The sequence below is a fragment of the Equus asinus genome, chromosome 1, assembly GCF_041296235.1.
Source record: "Equus asinus isolate D_3611 breed Donkey chromosome 1, EquAss-T2T_v2, whole genome shotgun sequence".
Lineage (NCBI taxonomy): Eukaryota > Metazoa > Chordata > Mammalia > Perissodactyla > Equidae > Equus > Equus asinus.
Window position 1 is genome coordinate 133862856 of NC_091790.1, and position 18423 is coordinate 133881278.

The 18423-nt window shown below is 37.9% G+C and overlaps 1 protein-coding gene across 1 annotated transcript; it reads left to right on the forward strand.

Moving 5' to 3' along the window:
• Positions 1–7300: 7300 nt before the first annotated feature.
• Positions 7301–18078, forward strand: STEAP1 (STEAP family member 1). Its single transcript, XM_014842911.3, has 5 exons — positions 7301–7740; positions 11630–11744; positions 13700–14212; positions 15057–15221; positions 17737–18078. Exons 2-5 carry the CDS (start codon positions 11661–11663, stop codon positions 17992–17994), a joined length of 1020 nt encoding a protein of 339 aa, XP_014698397.1. The 5' UTR covers positions 7301–7740; positions 11630–11660; the 3' UTR covers positions 17995–18078.
• The last annotated feature ends 345 nt before the right edge of the window (positions 18079–18423 follow it).

The window sequence follows — 18423 nt, forward strand, 5'->3', positions numbered from 1 at the left end:
ATCTTCAGGAAATACTAAGGAATCATACCCCCTACACTGTGTTAGAAATTGTCTAGTTAGCCCACATAATCAGTAGGTCAGTTTGAGTTTATAAAGATAATTCTTGGACACAAACATGTTGCCAGATCAAAGGAAAATTTAAATCCATATATACCACTTCTGGTTTGTCAGAGAAAACAAAACTTTTCCCTTTCTTTCCCCAGTGAAAAATCTTTCATTCTTCTGAGGCCAAGTTCTAAACATCCACTCCTTCATTCTATCTTCCCTAACCAACTAAATTCCAAATCTCTACTCCATCACTTCTATGAATTTTAGGCAACTCAGTCCTTATTCTATTACCCAGTACTTGATTCTAAGTGACTTTGCAACTTTTTTCCCAAGTGAACTCAATTATCCACATATCTTGTCTCCCCATTTCACCTAAATAAATATTATACGCTTTGAAGGCAGGGAACACGTCCTCAATTGATGTGCATCAAGGCTACCCCAGGGAGAGAAACCCAAGGTGTTCTGGCCTACATGCCCATTTATACCACCCTCCAGGAAGTACAGGACATCATGACCTGATTCATATCTAAAGTTATACAACCACACGATAACCAGACTCCACCTGCGCTGATACCATTTTAATGACTTTTTTACATGATCTTTCCTTTGTCTAGTAAAAAATAACTCAGGTACCCATGCCTTATAAATTTAGCCCTACCCTAAACACATTGCACCTCTCCACTGCCCATGAGTCCTGTTCCCATGCTTGCAGCTCTTCATTGTCCAGGGGTCCTGTCCCCAGGCTATTCTCTGAAGAGAAGAGCACTACTACTAGACCTTGAGGGCCCAGAAATCTTTCTTCTGACCCCTTGGCTCGCCAATCCTGCATCATCAATTTTCTCCATCCCCTTCAACTGGTCTTGACTCCCATCAAGCATGAGCTCATTCATGGTCCTTCACCCCTTCCCACAAGGTTGTATACACCTAAACTCACATCTCTCTTCTTTTTTCTAATCCCTAAGAAGGAGGTGCCCTGCTTCTGCTCAAAGATAATCTTCCCATCATGTTCTGGTTTTCATCTCCGTTCACTTTTCTCCAGCACCTAACTCCATCAATTAGTCTCTCTTTTTCATATATCTTCAATTTCTCTCTTTACACAGTTCTCTTCTTCTCAGCCTGTAAGAAGTATCTAATCTCTCTCACCCTTAAAAGAATGTTCTCCACTTGCTGCCCCAACTTTCTCCTTCCTTTCTTATCCAACCTTATTGGAAGTCTGTAGTCATTGCCTTCACTCTCTCCTTCCCCAATTCTTCCTTGATGCACTCAGTCTGGCTTCCACCCTCAATAATTGTTCTCATATGGTTAGCAAAGTCCTCTCAAATGTTGAATACAACACTCTTTTTCATTTCCTACCTTGTTTGACCTTTTTATAGCACTTTACACTGTTGGCCACTTGCCCTTTCTTAAATTCTCGCCAAGGTACTCTCCATTCAATAAATATTAATCAGCCCCTCACTATATACTACGCCTCTTACGAAGACTGAGGAGTCAAATGAAAAGAAATGGTCCCTGCAGCAGAACAGCTTACCGTCTATCAGAGAAAACTGAGTACAAGGTGAGGGAAGAGCCGAGGAAGAAATACCTGAGTCTCCCAGTTCTCCTTCTGAACCTCTCCATGTTCCTTTTTCCCTACAACAAATGTCTACAATTTTTGATCACACACCCTATTCATGTATACATTCCAATATACTTATAAATATATGCATTATCGGCTAATAGCTCAAGATAATAAAATGAGATTTGTCATTAGCTATGCTGGATATAAATCCACATTTCAAATAGTCTTCTAGATGGCTTTCAAAAAATTACTTCATAATGAAACTGATCAAGAGATTAAACTCGGAGTAAAAGATAATGCCAGGTAGCGAGGATGTGAAAAAGAGGGAACATTTAAACACTGTTGGTGGGAATGTAAATCGGTGCAGCCACTATGGAAAAAAGTATGGAGATTTCTCAAAAAATTAAATATAGAACTATCACATGATCCAGCAATGCCACTTCTAGGTATTTATCCAAAGGAAATGAAATCGCTATCTCAAAGAGACATCCGTACTCCCATGTTCATTGGAGAATTATTCACAATAGCCAAGATATGGAAATGACCTAAGTGTCCACTGATGGATGAATGGATAAAGAAAATATGTGCTTATAAATACATACACACGATAGAATATTATTCAGCCATAAAAATGAAGGAAATCTTGCCATTTGTGACAACATAAGTGAAACTTGAGAGCAATACGCTAAATGAAATAAATCAGACCGAGAAAGACAAATACTATATGATCTCACTTATATGTGGAATCAAAAAAAACTGAACTCATAGAAACAGAGAACAGAACGGTGGTTGCCAAGAGCCAGGGCAAGGTGGGGGTTTGTGTGAAATAGGTGAAGGTGGTCAAAGGGTACAAATTTCCAGTTAAAGGATGAGTGAGTCCGGGGGATGTAATGTACATGGTGATTATAGTTAACTATACTATATTGTATATTTAAAAATTGTTAAGAGAGTAAATCTTAAAAGTTCTCACCACAAAAAAAAAAATTGTTAATGATGAGAGGTGACAGATTTGTTCACTAGCCTTATTGTGGTAATCATTTTGCAATATATACATGTACCAAATCATTACGTTGTACGCCTTAAACTTACATGATGTTATATGTCAATTATATCTCGATAAGGCTGGAAAAATAAAAATAAAACAAAAGTGTCAGCTCTTTCAACTTCTTTTTGTTTGCTTCAGCTTTCATTATGGATATTTATCTTCATCCTGCAATTTCTTTGCAAGAATCTTTCCACTGACGTTTAAGTTGAACTTATCTTACAGGAGTCAGCACAACGCTATATATACATATGTATATATATATATATATATACACACACAAACATACACATATATACATATATTTATATACACAGTGCACTTAATGAGTATTTATTAATAGATTGAACTAATATACATTAGGGTTTAGGTATTTTCTGTGCTCAGAAAAGATGAAACATGTTTCAAATCCTTAGGAAGACTTTAGAAATCCAAGGCGTTATGAGAAGCTGGAAAAGCTGCTAAGTGCTTGTGGCTCACTGTGCACAAATGCTCCACTCTCGGGAATATAAATAACCCTGGACAGCAGATGGACAGTTGCCACCTAAAGTAGAAGGAATCTTGAAAGAAGGGGATTATTATGAGTAATTGGTCAAAAATAAGAGAAAACAAATATTGATTTGCTTTCTTAATGTCCCTAGTATTGGTTTTTCAGTTACAGCACTTGGCTATTTCTTTGTAATTAAAAAGAAGAGTTGACTCTATGGTAGCAAGGAATCTCACAGTGGAATCAAGTGGTGTTCTGAATGAGTATTCCTCATGGCCAGGTATACCTAGAGGGCCAGCAGGAAGACCATGCAAGAGAACCTCTACACAAGGATGCTCATGGTCAGGATGCATAAGAGATTGCTTTGGTACTAACAGTCAGCCTCTACTATAAGACTGAGCTGAGAGTAACACATTTACCGTGAACCTTCAGACAGGCTTCTGAATGAAGAAAGCATTCAGCCCAGTGAAGGAAGAAATTGAAGTTTCCAAGCTTGGTGTGAACATAAAGATCAGAATTGGAGGTGAGAATGTAGTGGAGACTTTTAATTGTTCACCAAAATTGCCATCCCCTCTTCCATAATAATAGACCTTAAAAACTGGCCACTCCACTAGAGACTACATTTCCTTACCTCCCCTGCTAGATGAGTAAATTACCATCAATAGAAGATTAGAGGAAGTGATTGGGCAACTTCTGCTTCAATTCTTATAAGAAAATAAATTGTTTTGGACTTGTACTCTTTCCATTTCCTGCAAGCTAGATCATGGATGTGCCCATGCCATGCTGTAATCATGATGCCAAGGACAGTGCCCCAAGAGACAGTAGAGCAAAAAGATGAAAAGAGCTGGGGTCTCTGAATGACTTCATGGAGCAGAATGACCCCACCAACTTGGAATACTCACTGTAGGACTATTACATGAGAGTGAAACTATCCTCTTGAAAAAACCCTATTTTGGTTCTCTTTGTTATAGTAGCTTAGCCAATACTCTAACTGATACTGAGGGAAAACTGAATGGATTACAGGATGGTTTCTGTTAACTGTTACTCTCTTGAATTCCCCCAATTTGATGTAGCCTGAGGAAATGTTGGCTCATTATATGTGGTCATAGAAACAGTGTAGCACAGTGGAAAAAGAACTGACATCAAATAGACTGGTTGAAGCCCTAGTTTGACTTCTAAAAGCTATACAAATTTAATCTAGTTACTGAAATTTTCTAAGCTTCAGTTCACCTGTAAATGGAAGTAATAACAATATAGCGGGGATATGGAGGGAATTAAACACAGTCCTGGGAAAGAGTAGACACTTCCAAAAAGATAGTATCCTTCCTGTCATCCTTTCTTCTGGAAGCTCAAAGCTGGGAATTGGTAGGCATAGTTCTTTACGCCAAGGACTTTACGAGGTAGAGTTCATTACTAAAAATTTCAGCTCCAACTCTACCAATCAGCCTTCTTGGACTATCTATCACATCAGCTCCCCTATTCAACACTCTCCAGCTCCAATACAAGCAGACTCTGAAAAGTGCTGTAATATAATAAGAAACAAGGTAGCGTATGGGTTAAGCAACTATAACAAAGAAAATCAAGATAGAGTGGTTTAAAAAGACAGTTTATTTCACTATCATGTATTGTTTGATGTGGAGATGTGAAGAAAGGAGGAATTGCCTGGTTTAACTAATATTATGAAGGTGGTAAAATCTGTCGTCCTTTTTTTCCTAAGGTATAACCCCTTCACAACCTCCCAGTATAAGTCTTCAAAATCCTTATATTTCACTCTCTATGCCAGAACATACTTTCAAAAACATACCACACTATTCATTCATAGTAAGATGTAAATAACTGGTAAGGCTTAATGTGGTATTATTTTAAACCACAACAGATTTAACGACAATAGAATATATTTTGTCAAGAAATGTTGAGCATCATTAAGCAGTATTTGGGCAGAGATAGATCTGTGAGCCTCGAAATAAACTACCTATTCTTAAAACCCACCTAGGACAGATATTGACTGTTAACCGTGTTGGGGAATGAGCAACGCAGGGCTTGGGTTGGGGGAAAACATATGGACGGATTTTTAAAACCTTCATTCCCAAGGCAGACCTTCTCTCTATCCCCAACCACCTTCATACACAGACACTGGGGACAAACTGACCACATACTTTGAGCATTCTCTGCCAGAAGATCGTGAACTAGTGAAGAGAATTTATCCTATGAGGCTAGTAGAATCAGAAAATTAGGCCAGGAGAGCTTTGCCAGGTCTATGCGAAAACAATCATTTTGACAAAATATTTCTCCATGAACTTTAGGTAATTTTTGTCTTAAAATAAGTCTGACCATTCTTACACCGTAAGAGGTAGTCTTGGAAATAGTGTTGATCATTATTTGAATGACTGTGCCCTTAGGAGTTAGTTTGATTTCCAAAGGAGAAAAACTGAATACGATTCCTGTCATCCACTTACAACACACTGTTTATTGCTCGATGTGGTTATCTTTAATAGTATGATCATTTTTATTTTATCTTTCACACCATTGTACTCCATTTATGTCTTAAATGGCAGTCCCATTAAGTTCTAAGATTATGCTGCTTAATGGTCAGCTAAAAGTACCCATGGATTCTAAATTATCATATTTTTTCCATGACATGTTAATGTGAAATCACTAGTTTAGTATCTGACCCCAAATGACATTGAACTGTTTTGTTAATGTGCTCCCTTCCTATAGTTTAAGTTTATTACAAAATACTCCGAATCATCCAAATTTGATGGTAACTCACAGTTGAATTCCTGTTTTAAGATCCTCTAGTTCTTATGAGTCATAGAAAAACTAGCAATATGCTTTTCAACATTTGTAATTATAAAACTGTTTTCCACAAATCATACTGGTTTTGAAAACTATGTGCTATAGAGGCTGACTCAGAACATTTTCAGATGATTTGGCTTTGTATTTCTCAAAAAAAAATCTTTTTCTTTATCTCATACCCAAATCACAGGTCATTTGTATGCAAAAATTTCATCTGTAACATTAACTCCTGACAACTCAATAAAAGTTCTTTAATACTACATTTTTTAATCTAACATTGTGTTGCTTTTATAACATCTGCAAACTAGTAAACAACCTCACATTTTCATCATTTTACTTTGAAACATACTACATTCGTTAGTCACACTAAAATATTGAAAAAAAAATCTTTCAGGAGAAGTGCAGAAATGAAATTGTTAGTCTAAATATAAAATTTTAAAAAACGGTGTTTGATTTTAAATGTTTTAATTAGAAGAGGAAAAGCAGTTTTAAGTGGCACTTGCTATTATAATTAGTCAATTTATATTAGTATAATAATACTAATACCTCTTCATATGGAAAATAAATTATGAAAAAAAGAACGACCTTTCTTCATCCTCATCTTAAAGAAGAAAAGCATATTGCTTTGACCATTTAAGACCCAGGATCATTTTAAAAATTCGACAATGCTTAGACACATTTAACAATTGGTCTTAGCGTTTGCAGTCTGTACTACAAACACATACACCCAGATTTTTTCTAAAACTTTTTTAAACAATTATTTTCTAGTTTCAACAGAAATAAAACGTGTAAGAGTCTATTTCTACCACAAGGTGTCAGTCCATGGTAATTTAATCTTCAAAGGGCTTTAAGATTACCCTGTGGAAAGTCAATGACCACAAAAAGAAAATACATATTAAAGCATAAACAGTCCTAAATTCCCTAGCTATGAGTAAACGACAATCACACATGGAAATGTGGTTCAGCCTTCATTTTCCTTTGCCTTCTAATCAGGCTAGTCCTGAGGATGCTGTACACCAAATTCCCGGATGCTGCAGTTCAAGTCCGGCACTCTACCCAGAAGCTGGTTCCAACTCAGAGGAGTAAATCTCTCGCTCATATTCTCACTTTCTCCATATTTTAAAAACAACCTAAAAGTTTAAATATCCACAATAACTTTGCTTTAAGTTTGGAGTCGATTGGGCTAAGTTATGGGAAGTTGCCTTTAAAACATGCAACGAGAAAGACAAGGAGTAAACGTGAAGTTTAAGGGCTTATTCAGTTGGGGGACATGGTTTGTGCGGTTTAGGATACAAGATTTGGGACAATTTAAAGTGCAAGTCACTCTCAGAGATTCAGATTCTTTAACCGTAAATAGCAGCCACTTCACAGAGTTGCTGTGAAGTTTTAAACAAGCTAGTGAAGCTTTAAAGCAGTCCGTCTCAAAGTGTGATCTGAGAGTGCTTCAGCATCACCTGGCAAAATTGCACATACGTTCCTTACTCGGGAGATTAAAGAAAGGAGAGGGGCGGGAGGACGTGGCGCAGACCTCAGGCAAAGGACAGGGCTATTTGAAAGGAAACTGGGAGGTTGCAACGTGGAGAAATCCTTGGTTCGGCCGCTGGGACCTCCGAGGGCTGTCGGTCCAAGCCAGGAGCCGTGCGAACGCCAGGCACCGGCAGGCGGCGCTGGACCGGCAATTGACAAGAAGGCGGGGTCTGCAGCCCGAGAGCCTTCTCAGCGCTCCGGAGCCTCGGGCACCGCGTGGGACTGGCACCTCTGGGCAGCGGCTGCCACCGCAACTAACTGCCAGATCACACCGGAGACCAGGTGAGTTCCTTGAATCGTTCCGGCTCGCCGCTTGCTCCCTGCCTCCGCTTGTCCCTGCGAGGCCAGGCGCCGGCTCCCAGCCTCCAGGGGGGAAGGGGAGGCAAGTCGTAGCGGCCGGCTCCTGGGGCGGCGGCGCTCCGCCGCGAGCGCAGCTCCATTCACCTCTTCTGCCCGGCTCCAGGGCTCGCTGCCTTCCAGCCGAGCTTCTCCGCAGAGCACACCACTCCGTTGTGGCCTGGCCAGGGGCTGGGAGCCAGGGACTCACAACGAAGCCTTTTCGCTGAGGGCTCAGGGGATATAATGGGTTATTAAGTTTGTCCTTAAGTTGGGTTCTGACGGCAAGTTTTCCAACTTGGCAAAGACGCCGCGAGTTTGCATCGCATTGATGAATGATTGGTGCATAGTACTTAAGATGGTACAACTGGTCTTCGGGATTCCTAGTAACAGGAAGTTTTCCTTTTAAGTCCTTGGAACATTAGTCCTACTCTGTCAGGATCTGGGTTGGGGTTCAAGTTCCCGCCAGTCAATCAAAGCTTTATATATGTCATGGGTAAAATCTACTGGAAGAGGTTCGTAGACATAAAATTTATGTAGACTTAAAAATTCCTTACTCTGTTATTTTTGTAAAAAAAAAAAAAAAATCCCTCAACGTCCTGGCGTTTAATAAAAGGGTATTCATTTAGCACAGAATGTTAAACACAGGGAGAAAGCAATGCTCAAAATAAACAGCCCAGCGAAGAAAAATATCTCCCCTTCACATAGTTAAAAATGGTAAAGCAAGTCTGAACTTGAGAGTGTAGAAGGTTTGGAAATGCAGTGCAACCCACAGTGTTTCCTGGTCATTGAGCCTCTTCTAAACTCTTCGACATAAACATGAGCTGGTTAGGTTGTGTCAATATTTAGCAGGAACGTCAGGTCAGCCATCCCGGTACAGCAAAACAGCACAGTCACAACAGAAATATGCTTTGCTTTTTAATGAGGATGAAAGAAAACTTTGGTTCAAATTCTGGAGTTTCTAACATCTGAACACTGTGCTCTTTTCTTTTTTTTTCATGAAAAGATTTTATTGTAGAACTTAAATTATATATTTGGTTAATGTCTGGTGGAAACCAACATATTTTATTTGACTCATATTTTATTTTCTTGGCTTCTGGGCACAAAGTTGACTGTGGGCCTCACAGTCCACAAGCTCCCTCAGAGCCCTGGGCTTTTCCTTGCCTTTGCCCTTCAGCATGGTCTCCCTACCATGCAGACGGACGGCTGGATACCTCTCCAGAGCCACTCTGGCTTTTCACTCACATTTTGTACAAAACAGCCCTCATTCGGCAAACGCTGCCAACTTGCTAGATGCCCCAGGACCAGGTATAGAAGTGGTCTTCCCATGCCACCATCTGTCTATGAAACTTTGTCTTCTTTAGGATTCATTGCACTACCATGCAGTTAATTGTTGAAATGTCTACCTTCTTTCTTCGACTTTGAGGGTTTTGGGAGTGGAGGCTCCGTCTCATTTAGCTTTGTGTTCCCACTGCCAGACATTGTTGTTCACAACACAGTTAATGAGTTAATGTTGACTAAGGGCAGATTTACATGTTAACGTTTTTGCCATCCTGCAATTCACAGAGTTAAAACAGTTTAGCAGCTAAACATAGTGAATTATTTCTTCTGTTTGATTACAGTAGATGAAATTTCTATTCCTAGACACACACATGCAGCCCAAATTACTCTATTTATGTGTGGTTGAATCACTAAATGACTTGCAATGAAGCTTCTTAAGGAAATAGACTGGAAGCCCCTCCAGAGCAGGCACAAACCTCGTTTCTCGTTTTCCTCCTCAGTGTCCATCATAGAACTGAGTTCATAAACACTTGATGATTGGCATATGCTTTACTCAGAATTCTTTTAAATGCCAGTGATGAACACAGACTCAAACTAACGTAAGCAAAAAAGGAATATATTGGCTTGTGTAACTGAGAAATTCAGGATCTGGTCTCAGAGATTCTAAATACTTAAAATATACCACCAGGACTCTTCTGCGTCTTTCTGCATTTCTTGGTTGTGTTTCTGTGTGTTGGCTTTCTTCTGTTCTGTTGAAGACGTCTTCCTCTTTACAGCATGTAGAAAAATGAATGGTGGGCTTTTATCATTCCAATTTAAAATGTTAAAGACATCTCCTCACTGTCTTCCACTTCTATATATAAATATCAGAGAAGGATTCTAATTGCTTCAGCTAAGGTTGTGTGCCATCCCTAAACCAATATGATCAAGGGAGTAGAGAACTATGGGTAGCCAAGACCGAGTCATATGCCCACTTCCCTGGCCAAAGGAGGAACATTTCTCCAAATGAAGGAAATGTTTTAGATCATAAAAAAAAAAAAAACAAGAAAAGAATGTGGGCAGACCAAAACAACAAATATCCTCAGCATGAATATTTTGAAATTTCGAAATAGATAGTATCTGGAAAATGTCCTCAGAGTACTTCAACAGAGGCAAATGTTGGCCATTATATGAAGATGGCTCCTCTTTATTCTTTGAAGATCAAACTTTTAAAAGTTAGAGAATGTTTTAAATATTTTAAACTACTTCTGGAAACAACTTTCCACTTAAGAAAATAGTACAGGTGGTCTAAAATTCAGAAACACTTGGAATGTTTTTTGTCAATCAAATAGTTGTATATCTAATCTGTTTTTCTCACTGCAATTCAGAAAGTACAAATTGGTGGTGTATTCCTCTGGAAATAAATTTAGAACTAATAAAAACAATTGAATAGTATTGTCACACCATATGTTTCCCTTCCCTGAAAAAATGTTACACCAGCCTGAATAAAGATCTGTGAAGGGTGTTATGGAAAAAATTCCTTTATTGCGTAGGAAGCTTGACAAAATTAATTTCCACAGGGTTGACTAGGAAAGTGGGCATATCCATGATTGAGCACAACTCAACAACCCCACTGGAGATATACTAGCAATTTATGTCTTACCAACAAAGACCAGTCCATTAGTCCTATAGGAAAATGGCATTCTGAAAAATATGACCTTTTGGTCCTTTATGCCACTATCTGGGTTCACCTTACCAATAGTGCTTATTCTGTTCCTTGTCTGAAACTCAGACTACAGTTGTCCATAAAATCGTTTAATTATTATTTCAGATTCCAGTGTAAACCCCAAAAGTCTATTAAACACAGCTTCTTGGGGGCTGGCCAGGTGGTTAAGTTCATGTACTCCACTTTGGCAGCTGAGGTTCATTGCTTCGGATCCCAGACACAGACCTATGCACCACTCATCAAGCCATGCTGTGGCGGCATCCCACATAGAAGAACTAGAATGACCTACAACTAGGATATACAACTATGTACTGGGGCTTTGGGGAGGAAAAAAAAAAGAGTAAGATTGGCGACAGATGCTAGGTCAGGGCCAATCTTCCTCGCCCAAAGGAAAAAAAAAGCATACCTTTTAAAAAAAAAAAACTTCCTGAAGAATAATCTTATAGCAGCTAACTATAACCTCCATTGATAACATTGTTACTCTAAAAAACATGCATTCCTAATTCTATTTACCTTTGGGGGAGTTTGCTTTCTTCTAAATGAGCACCTTGAGTTAAATTCTCCTAAAAGGCATCATCCAACCTTTGAATTCCACAGACACCTAGGTCATTCATTGTACCCATAGTTGGACAAAGAAGAGCATTTACGTTGACATGGGGGCACTGGTTTGAGATTCTTACAAATTGTAATGTGAAGTTAAATGTGTGGGTCAGTCACAATCCGAATTTTCATTGTACTTTATCTGCCACTCTAATCCTTGTGTGAATAAATTTTTCATATTGTCCCATCAAACATTAATATCATAAATAGCATAGACTTGAAACACATAATTATTTTTATTTTTCATAGGTGGCTGAAACCATACTATTTTATAGAATTAATGGAGAGCAGACAAGACATCACAAACGAAGAAGAACTTTGGAAAATGAAGCCCATGAAGAATCTAGAAGAAGATGATTATTTGGTAAAATAATAATAATAAATTAACATAATTCAGATGCTGTTCTATATTTCCTAGTGTTGTAAAAGTGATTTGCAGCCTGGTCTGCTGATATCTTCCCTGATTCCTGTCACTGATATTGTGATAAGTGAAGGGCAGTATGGTATATGACAGAAATAGTAGCTTGACTGCCTATCCTGTACCTTAGCTGAACAACCTTGAATAAGTCACTAAAAATCCTGGGTCTTGGTTTATCCACAAAGTGAGACAGTTGGACCAGCTAGTCTCCAAGGCCTTTCCAATTTTTCTAACATTCTGTGGGTCTAAGTTTTGAAGAGTCATCAGTGCCCATATAACAGGAGTTTGGGAAACATGGTTTTTTGGGGGAAAGTAAGGTTTTTTTATAGGCAACATGGCAGCTTACCAAGATATCATCAAGTAAATTGATGATTCTCTGTTTAACCAAATAAATTCAATTTTGGAATAAGAATCACTTGTCCCACTTCACCCCACCTCAGGATTAAATGTTTCTTTCTACATTATTTAACTGAAAAAGCAGTAGAAAAGTTTGATTCCAAACTCTTTTTACCTTTCTAAATGATCTCAACTGCAGTTTTAACAGAAATTATTTATCTTAGTTATTTACTAGGAAAAATAAGATATTATAAGCACGTACTCTGTAAAATAACAGTATGCATAAAATAGAGTCATTTTCATTTTCAAGTTAACTGTGTTGCTTCTTTACCCTTAACCAGAAAGTTGATCTCAGTTGATTGTTTTTTTTTTTTTTTTTTTTTTTTTTTTAAAGATTTTATTTTTTCCTTTTTCTCCTCAAAGCCCCCCCGGTACATAGTTGTGTATTCTTCGTTGTGGGTCCTTCTAGTTGTGGCATGTGGGACGCTGCCTCAGCGTGGTTTGATGAGCAGTGCCATGTCCGCGCCCAGGATTCAAACTAACGAAACACTGGGCCGCCTGCAGCAGAGCGCGCGAACTTAACCACTCAGCCACGGGGCCAGCCCCTCAGTTGATTGTTTTAACGTGCAGAGATGACAGAAGCTGTATCATGCCCATTGAGTCCCTTCTAAATAGAGTAATTGGAAAAAGCATCATTGTAACAGTGATTTATTACTGAAAGTAAAAGTCAAATGATGAGAGGTTTTTTTGAACACTAAAAATTGTAGAGAACTGTGTGAATTAAAGCTACCCTGCATAAAACGAGTAAATGAACAAGATAATATCAACATGATTTCAAGCATTAAAATGTGGTTCTACAGATAGAGCTATACGAAATGAGGAATAACATTGGGCGAGAAAGTAAATTTGCTTATAAAGTAACACAATGTGAAACCCTCCGATATAAGTTCTTATTTTGAGGTTTTTTTTTAATTTGCTGGTATATCAGTCACTTGGGGAAACGACAAAATATTCAATGCAAACTTCTTTTGAATTGTTGACTACTTAGAAATGCAACTGCGCAAAGAAGTATACCTTTCTCAGGAAATCGTTCATCCCTATGGGATGGAACTACTTATATAGCCTTTGTTCCTTCTGATAGACTGTTTGTCTATCAGTACTTACACAAATGAGATATTTTAGAAACATAAGACTACATGATAGAAATTATATATTTTTGTCTAATAAAGTTTTTCAATTTTAGTTTCCCAGTTGCATTATTCCATCCTTTCATGCCTTCAAGATAGAAATTGAATGGCCTAAGCTTTAGTGGAGATAGCTGAAGCATACATTTCTTTCGTCTTAAAGAAAATGAATAGCAGAAATTAATGGAGAACCCAAACAGAGCTAAGTGCACCTTTGATCAGTGCTACATAGAGAGAGCCATCTTCAGCTAAGCAGTATCCAAAAGCAAGGTTCTAAATGTTCTTTTTTACTGATAAGCACAATAAACAATAAATAATTAGTTTAAGAGACATCTCATGGTTTTGTTCAATTTTAAGATGTTTATTTTCTTTCCTTTGTAGAATAAGGACTCGGGAGAGAACAGTGTACTGAAAAGATCTGTGCTTTTGCACTTGAACCAAACAACCCGTTTTGATGAATTTGATTGCCCCCTGGAGCTTCAGCACAAGCAGGAACTTTTTCCAGAGTGGCGCTTGCCAATGAAAATTGCTGCTGTCCTATCGTCTCTGACTTTTCTTTACACTCTTCTGAGGGAAATAATTCACCCTTTTGTAACTTCCCATCAACAGTATTTTTATAAAATTCCAATCCTTGTCATCAACAAAGTCTTACCGATGGTTTCCATCACCCTCTTAACACTGGTTTATTTGCCAGGTGTGATAGCGGCAGTGGTACAGCTTCATAATGGAACCAAGTATAAGAAATTTCCACATTGGTTGGATAGGTGGATGTTAACAAGAAAGCAACTTGGGCTTCTCAGTTTCTTTTTTGCTGTACTGCATGCAATTTACAGTTTATCCTATCCAATGAGGCGATCTTATAGATACAAGTTGCTAAACTGGGCATATCAACAGGTAGGATGATGATATTGACATTTTCACTAAGCTAAAAAGTCTGAGTTCACCTAACAAATTAACTCTTTCTTACTTTAATATCAATACCCCAAACCTCTATTAATACCCTGTGCTGAGAAAGTAACCTACATTTTTAATTTTTTATTATAATTCCTCCTTGGGGCTTGGTTGTATGGTTTTACATTAAGGAATTTTTTATTATTATTATTGCAGTAACATTGGATTATAACCTTATATAGCTTTCAGATGTACATCGTAATATATTTCGAATTCTGTGTAGATTACATCATGTTCACCACCCAAAAACTAATTAGAGTCCATCCCCTCACATGTGAGCCTAATCCCCCCTTTTGCCCTCCCCCCTCCCTGCTTCCCCTATGGTAACCACCAATCCAATCTGTTGCTATGTGTTTGTTTGTCGTTTTTATCTAGGATTTTTTTTTAAGCTGAAGATAGTAAACTACAACTTTAACAGTATAAACAAGTATTTTGTTTATGGACAGGGCCACATTTCAATCTTCTAACACCCTCACAAGATTACTTCTTAATGTCACTTTTTCTTATTTTCTGCTTATTTACCACACTTGCATGCACACTGCAGTTCTAACCATCAAATAACTGTTATATAAATTAATAAAACATTCTATAAATGTTGCATTCAAGGAAAGAGATTGATAGCTCCTATGTCATTTTTCTTAGAGGAATGCAAAATAAAGTCATAAATTTGTGGAGGCCCCTAGTTATCAGGCCCTCCCCAGTAGGCAGAGGGAGTTGTAGAATGAGGTTCATATGCCAGAAACAAGTGTTGTTTGCATTCTTTCTTTCCTCTTTTCACCCTCTGTAGGTCCAACAAAATAAAGAAGATGCCTGGATTGAGCATGATGTTTGGAGAATGGAAATTTATGTGTCTCTGGGGATTGTGGCACTTGCAATACTGGCTCTTTTGGCTGTGACATCTCTTCCATCTGTGAGCAACTCGTTGACATGGAGAGAATTTCACTATATTCAGGTAAATTATATATAAAATAACTGGTCCCTCAGAGAGGTAAATCTTTTTGTGCTTATAATATCATCAAATATATTGACTGTATCCTATTAAAAATAACAAATGGTTTTCCAGTAGCAAAGATCACACACTTGTTCCAATTAATAGTGTGCTCTCCTGTCATTTTTCTCTGTTGCTGCTAAATAAAAGTGTTTTCTAGACATAAGTAAAAAGCATCACTCAAGAAAATAGTATTTCTAACTTTTGAAACTTGTTAGACAATTTGCTGTCCATCTGATAAACTATATATGTGATATTTTAGGAATTCAATATCCATGATTTGTTAGTTTCCCCAAAATAAAAATATTCTTTTACCTATCCCCTGATTTTATTCATGCCTTTTAAGTTACACAGCTTTGTACTATCCATAAAAAAAGCATCTCTCCTTGAAATGTGGTGTTTTAGCTGCCAAAGATATTCTAATATCCAATTTTAAAGGCTTCTTTTTCCGGGGCTGGCCCCATTGCCGAGTGGTTAAGTTCACGCACTCCGCTGCAGGCGGCCCAGTGTTTCGTTGGTTCGAATCCTGGGCGCGGACATGGCGCTGCTCATCAAACCACGCTGAGGCAGCGTCCCACATGCCACAACTAGAAGGACCCACAACGAAGAATATACAACTATGTACTGAGGGGCTTTGGGGAGAAAAAGGAAAAAATAAAATCTTTAAAGGCTTCTTTTTCCAAGTTACATTTTATGTAGCTTATTCATTTGAAGTTTCTCAATATTCTTGGAATTCAAAACTATCTCACATTTACTGAGATTAATCACCTAGCGGTAGATTACACCCTAAAATGAGCAATGTGCCAGAATTCACAAGGGGATCCATGTCTGACAAGATTCAAAGGACTAAATTTAATTCCATCATAAGCACTGCCAAGATTTTCCTAATTATATAGCTTTAGCTGTTACAGAACATCTTTAGAAATTCCTACAAAGTCAGACATCCCCAGTATCCTTTCTACATGTGCATACATATACTCCAACAGACACATTATCCGGGCATCTGATTAGGCTGGAAAAGATGTCTCCATCTGAAGTATTACAATGCAGCTTACAGATGGTGCCCTATTTTTTAAGCACAGTATTTGCTGATTTTGTAGTTTCACCCTGAGAGCCATTGGAGTTCTCTGCTCTTCATTAGATAACTTTTTTTTAATTGAAGTCACTTTGGTTTATAAAATTATATAAATTTCAGGTGTACATCATTATATTTTGACTTCTGTATAGACTGCATCTTGTTCACCACCAAAAGTCTAGTTGCCATCTGTCACCATACACATGCGCCGCTTTATCCCTAAATAACTTTCATCTTAGCTTGCTATGCCTGTCACCCTTATGCTGAGCACCACTTTTCAGATTTAATTAGGAATTCAAGCACTGCATTTTGACAGCTGAGCCCATCCCACTATGTGCACAACCCCTAGTCCATAATATGTACACAATACAGATTGGTGAAATTCATCTTCAACCCGTCACAAGTATTTTTCAATTAATAACTTAGAAACTTTTCATTTATAATCCAAGAACTGGTTACTCTACGATTTATCTTGGAGATTTATGTCTGAAAATATAAACTTAGCTATTTAATTGTATTCATTGGGATTTAAGAGTACTTACTGCTGAATAATTGTGAGTTGGATTCACTCTGGCAGGCTAATGACCATTTCCAGTAAAGTAAATACAAGTCAAAAGTTATCTAGAAAGCTATTGAAAGAATGCCATAAAATTACATTTGTGAACAACTATTTTTGAGCAACGTTATCTGGATGTTACCAAGTATCCCAGTGTAAGCTGAAATTTTTCTTAACATTTCCATATCTCTGTCTTTTGTTCCAACGTTGAAATAAGTGTTGGTATTTTTACACTTTATCAGAATATTTGATTATTTTTAACGTAGGCCAAGCTCATTCACTCTGGTACCCGTGTGCCAAAATCAGAGTCAGTCACTTTAGTTGCCTTCACAACTAATAAAGATCACTCAAGTCAAATTGATTTTTGCACTAATCTTCAGTTAATTCAGCAATATATATTGAGCACCTAAAATATGTAAAACATTGTGTTGATTCTGCAGGTATCCTGTGATGAGTCAGACAGAGTCCCTGATTTTAGGTGTCTCTTGATAGGCAGAATTAAGGCAAATGCACAAGAGACAAAGCACCATAAAATAAATGTAAGAAAGATGAACAAAGTGTGGAGAAAGGGAAGACAGTGTTATTGATTAGCTGAGCCTGAAAGGAGAATGATTGTGAATTGTCTCAACTTAGATAGCTGAGAGAGAGAGACATTATGTAAGGGGGTGAGGTGGGGACATGTAAAAAGAATGGAAAGATGTGAGTGGACATTGTTGAGAAACATAATAGGAAAACAATCACAGATGAAGAAAATAATTTCCAAGCAACAGAACAGATCCAGATGAGGTAGGATGGACTAAACTCTTATTGAACCAATCTTCACCAAAATAATTTTTTTTCTTTTGCAGAGCAAGCTAGGAATTGTTTCCCTTCTACTGGGCACAATACATGCGTTGATTTTTGCCTGGAATAAATGGGTAGATATAAAACAATTCGTATGGTATACACCTCCTACTTTTATGATAGCTGTTTTCCTTCCACTTGTTGTGCTGATGTGCAAAGCCATACTGTTCCTGCCATGCTTGAGGAAGAAGATACTGAAGATCAGACATGGTTGGGAAGATGTTACCAAAATTAATAAAACTGAAATATCTTCCCAGTTGTAGAATTGCTCTTTCCACACATTTTTGTTCAATATTGATATATTTTATCAGAAACATTTCAAATTTGTATTTGTTTAATAAAATGACTGCTTGAGGATCTTAATGAATCTCTTTTTTTGTGGGTGATGAGTTTGAAATATGTGTATTTCTTTGCAGATTTGATTCAGAACAAGAAATAAAATAATCTTTAGCCCATTCTCTATGTTCAGTAAAGCTAAACATAACAAAACAATCATATCTGATTTGTCAGAATACATGGCATTAGAAATAATAAAAGGCCTTGAAGTACCAGTCCTTGCTACTCGTTAAAAGATTTCAGGAGGGGCTGGCCCCGTGGCCGAGTGGTTGAGTTCGCGCGCTCCGCTGCAGGCGGCCCAGTGTTTCGTTGGTTCGGGTCCTGGGCGCGGACATGGCACTGCTCATCGGGCCGCG